Source organism: Lupinus angustifolius, chromosome LG17 (assembly GCF_001865875.1).
Source record: "Lupinus angustifolius cultivar Tanjil chromosome LG17, LupAngTanjil_v1.0, whole genome shotgun sequence".
Taxonomy (NCBI): domain Eukaryota; kingdom Viridiplantae; phylum Streptophyta; class Magnoliopsida; order Fabales; family Fabaceae; genus Lupinus; species Lupinus angustifolius.
In genome coordinates this window covers 17,416,904-17,425,112 of record NC_032025.1, presented here as the reverse complement: position 1 = coordinate 17,425,112, position 8,209 = coordinate 17,416,904, and the positions used below count along the sequence as shown (strand labels likewise).

Sequence of the window (8,209 nt, the reverse complement as noted above, 5' to 3'; positions counted from 1 at the left end):
CTTCTATACCTGCCAAATGTCAAATCTTCCCTTCTTTTATTTGCAGTGCAGAGACTCATAAGAGACGTTGAAAGGTACTAGGTTTTCTTAGTTCTCATGTTTTTTGTTTGTATGGCGTTTGTTGCTCTTTGCTTTGTTGGGGCTTAGGATTATTTTTAAAATTTTAAATTGGAGTTAGCTGACCGGTTTAAACTATCAGGTTATTCAGGTTTTGCCCGACTTAATTTGGTTGACCATTTTTATCATGGCTAGAAACGACTTGGAAGACAATCCAATTATTTGTGTGGTATAGGGCCGTCTCTATTAACGGGTGACGGTTGAACTGTCTAGTCCGGTCTAGTCCCAATATCATTGATTCAAATATTATATTATATTAAAAGTAATACTATAAATTAATTTGTATAAATTTTCGTTTATATGAGATAACTAATTTCATTTAAAATCTTTGACTAAAAATAATTTTTTTAATTTATATTTGTACAAATATTTAAATAAGAAATTTTAACAACTCATAACCTTCTTTGATTTTTCTAATGCATGCACTACCGTTAAATTTCACATTTAACAACTTACATTTAACAGTAGCTAATTTGTTTAGATATTCAAGGCAATACAGATAACAACTCATGCATATTCAAGGCATAACATTCAATTAGTCTATGCTTCTCTGATTTTTGTACATATTCAAGGCAATACAAGTAACAATTGATCCACTAACAATACTGTTATATCAAAAGTACTATTGTTAGCTCCAATAGTGCTTGCTAGCAAGTTTCAGAGAAAGTACTCATTCAACAATGCTTGATTAAGTTTGCAATGTTGAAATTAGATATTTAACAATATTTGCTTGAGCAAATGCTATTGAAAGTAGACATTGAATAGCGCTCACTTGTTTATTTTCTATAGCACTTTTTGAAGCGCTATTGAATCTAAGATTACATTCTATGGCACTCACATAGGCAGTATCAGAAAGTGTTATTGATGTTAATTTTAAGAACTGTTGTTTTGCAATTCTAACATAGTGAAGAAAAAGAGTAGTAATATATCCTCTTATTAAATCCTCCTATAAATTATTCTACTTATAAGAAAGTGACATATTCACTTATAAATCAATCACTAATTAATAAAGTATCATTTTGTGACAAATGTCATTTTCTCGTGCAATAAAAAAAAGTTGGAGAATATAGAAGACAAATTATAAAAGAACTTAGGAGTTAGTTTGTATCCTAAATACATGGCATTCATTTAAGTATTTAACTCATTGCATTTAACTCATTGCATTTAATTAATTGTCTACAGAATTAGGATCACGTTATTATATGGATTAAATGCTTATTTATTTACCATGGTAAACATTCATGTATATAAAGAAGGATTTAGTATGTGGGTTGAATCTTCTCCAATCCTATAGAGTCCAATATTGGATTATGATGTAAAAATGAGTTTAGTGATTTGCAAAAAAAATTATTAAAAATGGATAGACATTGTATTAACCTTGTAACAACTACAACTTTTTTTACCCATACAGGGGATCGATATTAAAATCTATATAAAGAACCTACAAGGTATTATCTTTAGCCAAAATAAAAACATCAATCCATCAACATTCTTATCTATTTTGTTTACCCTTTCCTTCATCTTCATTTATCATGCCCCTTTACTGGCATCAACCATTAACTTTAAGTTGTATCAAGTTGTTTGTATTCAATAAGGTATTCGAGTGTCACCGAACATTAAAGTCTGCCTGAAAGCTCTAGAATCTGACCCTCAAATCACCTAAGTCAAGACCTATGTTGAACTCAACATTTTAATCATAGAGCAAGCAATAAAGAATAGTACAATATCCCAAATTTTCCTTAAGAATTTGATGAGAATAAGCCATTCCCCAACCATCAAAGAATGTGAAAGGAAGACTACGATGGGATTAAAAAAGCTTTCGAGAATTCTTTGGCTAATGTCATTCATAATCCTCAAACTGCAATAAACTATCTGCGGAGAGATCTTGCATATGCAGAAGGGAAATGCTCAAGAGCCTTAAATGATGACCCAAAACCTTATTTTGAGGTTAATGTACTAATTCATTATTGATGTATCAAAATACTATCAACCATAACATTGCAAAGTAGACAGCACTACAATGGCTTGCAACTCAAGCAACTAACCAATTGAGCATGAACTTGCATCTAGCATTCTTCTAGGTCATTGATTCAGAAAGGATGTATTTGGATTTAATTAGCTTCTTTATACATAGATGAATCTAGTCTAGAATTGATAAAATTCAATTCCTTGCTTAACAAGAAAACAAAAGTTGTTATTTATTTGTTTTAACTAATTCTGCATCCACCTTGTATAAAAGGATTTGTACTTAGCTTGAGATTCAATAAGAAAGAAATATGAGTTCTTCATTGTGCAATTCACAATATATGTGGTTATGCTTGCTATTTTTCTTTTTAATAAAACAAAGAAATCTATTTAGAAGAGAGGAAAGAATATTCCAACTTATAGCAAAGAGAATTAACATGAATTTTATCCTCTAATTTTGCCTTTCATTTGATTTGGTCCAACTTTAAACTCTCATGTTAACTCAATATCCAACATGTCATGACCAGATTTTTGGTTAACATCAGTTATACAACTTATGAGAAATAAGAGGTAATGGTGTTCCCATTAAATTTGTATATATTATTAAATTAACTAATGGATTAAATTAGATAAATAAAAATAAATTAATATCAAAAGTTGAATTGACTAAACTTAGGGACAAAAGAATATAAGATTGATTTAAATAATTTCTCAATTATTAATTCATTTTGTAACAGACAAAAACAATGATAAGACATTAATTCATATACTATTTGTATTTGTCTTCATAATATATCATTTATTGTTTAATTTAATTACATTCGTTGTCCTTTTTATTTAAAAGATCACACTTATTTCTTATGCAAGAGTAGTTAATATAATATATGTATATAAATAGGGATGATTTGTGTAGGTACTAAAAGAGAAAGATGATTTGTATAATTTTACTTGGGAGATTTTAGTATAATTTGCTCAAAGAAATATCTATGCTCCTAAAAAATTAAAATATAAATCCTCATAAGGTTATATTTTTACATTAATAATTGATTTATAACTGACATATGACATTTTTATGTGAAAGAGAATTTGTAATATATATTTAGAAGAGTATAGATCAATACTCCAAAATATCAAGTAATTAATACAGTTAAAAGCAAAATTTTAATCAATGAGACAATGACACAATTTAGTGAATATTCTTAGAGGTTAATATTTAACATTATATACATACATTAAGGAATAATTTAATGGTGACATTAATTTGATATATTTTGATTAAAGTAAACTAATTTAATCATCATATATCCCCATAATTAAACGAGATGGGTTGGGAAGAAAACGTAATAAATAAAGTTATATTAGTAAAGAATTTATAATTAAACCTTGAGTCCCGGAACAAACTGAAAATAATAAAACATCAATATTAAGAAAGGAGGAGTAGTCAGATAGAATATTTTTTATTAAACATATAAGTAAATATTGTAGACCGGAGTAGTAGAGTATTTATCAAAAGTTATTCTTACTTAGAACTAGGGATGTAAAAATTTGTTTTGATTCGGTTTTGTATGTTTTAGTGACCAAACTGAACACAAACATGTGATTTGGTTCTATTCAATTAACCACAAATTTAATTATGGTTCAGTTCACTTCCACGGTTTTTCAATTATTTTTTTTATAAAATCTTGCATCAATTGAATGTTTAAAATGTGTTATAAGATATATTGTTTGTCCATAAAAGAGAAAACAACACTACTATTATTATCAAAAATTATGAATCATATATAGATTGGTAAAACAATTGAAAGTCATAATTGTTTTTTAGTAACATATATAACAATTATGAATTTATGGAGAAAAAAGCAAATTAAAACATATTTAATAATACAATCCACAATTAGTAACACATATATCTTTTAGTAACATATATAACAATACAATTCAAAATTAGTAAAATAAATATAGTTACATATATAACCTTTCAATTCACAATTAGTAACACATATAACAATACATGTATAACAATATACGATATATGTTAGTTTCAAACTCAGTACCACAAAAGTTGGAAGATATGTTCCAAATTATCAAGACAGTAGGAATCACTTTAGTAAGTACTAACAAATATAATACTAACCTAATAACAATTTAGTAACATATATAAGATTACAATCTACACAAAATTGATAATTAAGCCACAAAATAGGTTGAAGAATTTAAAAAACATCATTCCTAGTATCTATTTCTTTAATATAAGTTTTGTTTGGTTCCAACGGTTCCTAAATTTCTAAAACCATAAACCGAATCGGACATAAATGGTTTCTTAAAGAAATAACTGAACCAAACCACGAAACTAAACTGAACCACATTTTACAGTTTGGTTCGGTTCAATTCCATCAGTTTCACAATTTAAACTGGACCCGCTTACATCCCTACTTAGAAGGAGGGAATTGAAGCACATTTAGTACAAGATGATTGCATATAATATTTTTAATTAAGTGAGATCACCTTATATTTATATAAACTAGTAATTAAGTTATCCATGCATTCGTACGAGACGATACTTTTTGGTGTATGGTTAAAATCATACATGTTATTCGTACATTCACATGGTGAAGAGCACACATATTACGTATGCGATCATATGGTTAATAACATACATGTTATCCTTTGCATTTACATGGTTGATAATAAACATGTTACCCACGCATTTCAAAATCCATATATTTGCAATGTCAATACAATTAAGAACCATATAACAAAACAATGAACTTCATATCCACTCTTTCTAGGCCAAATTTCATATAATTGAAGGATTATTATGCAACAAACTAATTTTATCAAAACTCAACATGACTTTCAGTAAGAGAGAAGGACAAAATTGTGATACTAAAATATATAAAAACTCAAACAACTTCTAGGATAGCTAAATAAGTGAGTTTTGATTGTGTCAAATAACTCAATAAGTGATTTTTTAATAGATTAAGGTGTAAATAAGTGATGTTAGTTATATATGTTTAGCAAAATTATACTTATTCTTTAAAACTTGTTTTACATGAGGTATAGTTCTAAATTAATCTCAACTTATAGGTTTGATATGCATTTGTAATAAACTATTATTAATAGTGATATGAAACGATTCAACATAACTGTATTAATATTGTCATATATGGCGATAAACAACATTGGTGGAAAATTGTTTCCAAAATGATTGATTATCAATTGTCAAAATATTGATAAACATTGTACATCATATTATCAATTGTCGAAAATCTCTATCAGAGATAAAACTAATGGGCTATCTAGAAGCTTATAAGCAAAGATTAAGTAGGCATGATGAAGGTTCATTAGAAAATGTCTTTGAGTCAAAGCTCAGACTAAGGTCTCGAAATAAAGAATATGAAAAAAGAAATAATGATGGTACGGAACATTCTACAAACAAAGAGTTCTCTAAAATCAAGGAGAATTATAAACATTTCACTAGAAACAATCAAAACATATATTCTCCATGTGGCATATGTAAGAAGCCAAGCCATTCAGAAAACAATTGTTGATATCGAGGAAAGATATAATGCCAATATTGCAAAAGATTTGGACAGTCAGATCAAAATTGTCGCAATAGAAATAGTCATCAGACCAATTTCACTAAAGAGTGTAGATATAACTAACAACTATTTTATGCCAACCAAGTCTCTAGTCATGATAAAGAAGAAAATTGGTACTTGGATAGCAGTTGTAGTAACCATATGGCTAAGGACAAGAGCATTTTCAGAGATATTGACGAGACCGTCAAAGTGCAAGTTTGATTGGGTAATGGCACCATGGTAGAGCCCAAAGGCAAGGGCACTATCATGGTGGAGACACAGTCAGGTACATGACTTATCAAAGATGTTGTACTAGTTTTCACCCTGAAAGAAAATCTCTTGAGTATTGGCCAACTGATAGAGAAAACTACTCTCCATTTTGAGGGAGATACATGTAGTATATATGACAATAATAGGAAAACTTGAAATTTCCCAAGTTAAAATGGAGAAAAGAAATAGATTTTTTCCAATAACATGGAAATACGCTACTAACATTGTGATGAAGGTGCAAGTTGATGAATCATGGTTATGGCATCAAAGATTTTGTCATATTAACAATCAAGCCTTAAAGCTATTATACCAAAACAAATTATGATAAATCTTCCATGCATCCAAGATAATGAAGGAGCATGTGAAGGATGTCTACTTGAGAAGCAACACAAACTATCCTTTTCAAGTGGGAAAGTTTGGAGAGCAAAACGCGTGTTAGAGCTTATCAATACTAATGTCTATGGACCATTGAGGACGCCATCACTCAGTAATAACAGATACTTCATCCTTTTCATTGATGATTTCTCTAAAATGACACGTGTCTACTTTATGAAATAAAAATCAGAAGTCTTTGGAGTATTGAAGAATTTCAAGGCCTTTGTCAAGAAGCAAAGCAAAAAACATATAAAAGTAGTCGAAAGTGATTTTGGAAAAGGGTACAACTCTCATGAGTTTGATAAATTTTGTGAGGATGAAAGCATAGAGCGTCAACTCATGGTTGCATACACTCCACAACAAAATGGGGTGTTTGAAAGGAAAAACTGCACAATGATGGAGATGGCTATAGCGATGCTCAAGGAGAAAGGTTTGCTAAATACTTTTTGGGTCGAAGCAGATTACACAACTGTCTATATAATGAACAGATGTCCAACAAAGGAAGTCGAAGGTAAAATTCATATATAAGCTTGGAGCGGCATATAGTCGTCAGCTAAATATCTAAGAGTCTTTGGATCAATCTGTTATATACATGTGCCAAAGAAAAGAAACACAAACTAGAAGACAAGGCGATAAGAGACATCTTCTTGGGATATAGCACATGGTCAAAAGGCTATCAGATATACAATCTAGAAATGAAGAAACTTATCATTAGTCGAGATGTTAAAGTTGATGAAAGTGCAACGTGGAACTAGAACGAAGGAAACATTGAGAGACATAACATATCCATACTAACGCAACAACCACAAGTACTAGGAGAAGTTGAAGAAATAACAAAAGATCCAGGTACGCTAACTACACTTCCACAGGAACAATCTTCACAAGAATCTTCTCTGAGACGAGTAAGATCTTTGGTAGATATATATGAGACATGCAACTTGGGCATAGTTTAACTTGGAAGCTTTGAAAAAGTATCAAAGCAAGAAGTGTGGGTTAAGGCAATGGAAGAAGAGATAAAGATGATCGAGAAAAACAATATGTGGGAGCTATTAGATTGTCCAACGGATAAGGATATTATAGGAATAAAATGGTTCTATAAGATAAAGCTCAATCCCGATGGCACTATACAAAAGCACAAGACAAGACTAGTAGCTAAGGGATACTCTCAACAACCAGGAATCGACTATAATGAGACATTTGCACCAGTTTCTCATCTAGATACTATAAGAGTTTTAATAGCTCTTGGAGCAGAAAGAGGATGGATCACTTACCAACTAGATGTCAAGTCTAATTCCTCAATGGAGTACTTCAAGAAGAGATCTATGTGGAGCAACCACAAGGGTTCATGAGCAAGGGCAATGAAAGCAAAGTGCTACAGTTGAAAAAGGGTCTATATAGGTTGAAGCAAGGTCCTCGAGCATAGTACAACAGAATTGATTAGTACTTCAACGATAAAGGTTTCAGGAGGAGTAAGAGCGAGCCTACATTATACATTAAGGCCCAAGGTCAGTATGATACTCTAATAGCTTCCTTGCATGTAGATGATCTTATTTACACTGGAAACAATATAAAGATGGTAATAAAGTTCAAAGAAGACATGATGAAGACATTCAAGATGACAGACCCATGCTTAATGCATTACTTTCTCGAAATTGAGGTAAATCAAAGAATTGAAGGCATATTCATTTCACATAAGAACTACTAAAGAAGTTTTTTATGTGTGTATGCAAACCAGTTGCTACTCCGCTCGTGGCTAATGGGAAGCTACAATAGGACGATGGATCTCCAAAGGCATATGCATCCATCTACGCTAGCATTCACACTTAACAACATACACACAACAATGCCTAATTTGTTTTCATATTCAAGAAAATGTACATAACAACTCATGGATATTCAAG

General features: G+C 30.4%; 1 protein-coding gene across 1 annotated transcript; it reads left to right on the top strand.

Annotated features, from left to right (window-relative positions):
• Positions 7,310–7,657, top strand: LOC109330926 (uncharacterized mitochondrial protein AtMg00820-like). Its single transcript, XM_019565193.1, has one exon. The coding sequence runs from the start codon at positions 7,310–7,312 to the stop codon at positions 7,655–7,657; it is 348 nt and encodes a 115-aa protein (XP_019420738.1).

Coding starts and splice junctions, on each gene's coding strand:
- LOC109330926 (XM_019565193.1), top strand. CDS start 7,310: ATGGAAGAAGAGATAAAGATGATCGAGAAAAACAATATGTGGGAGCTA.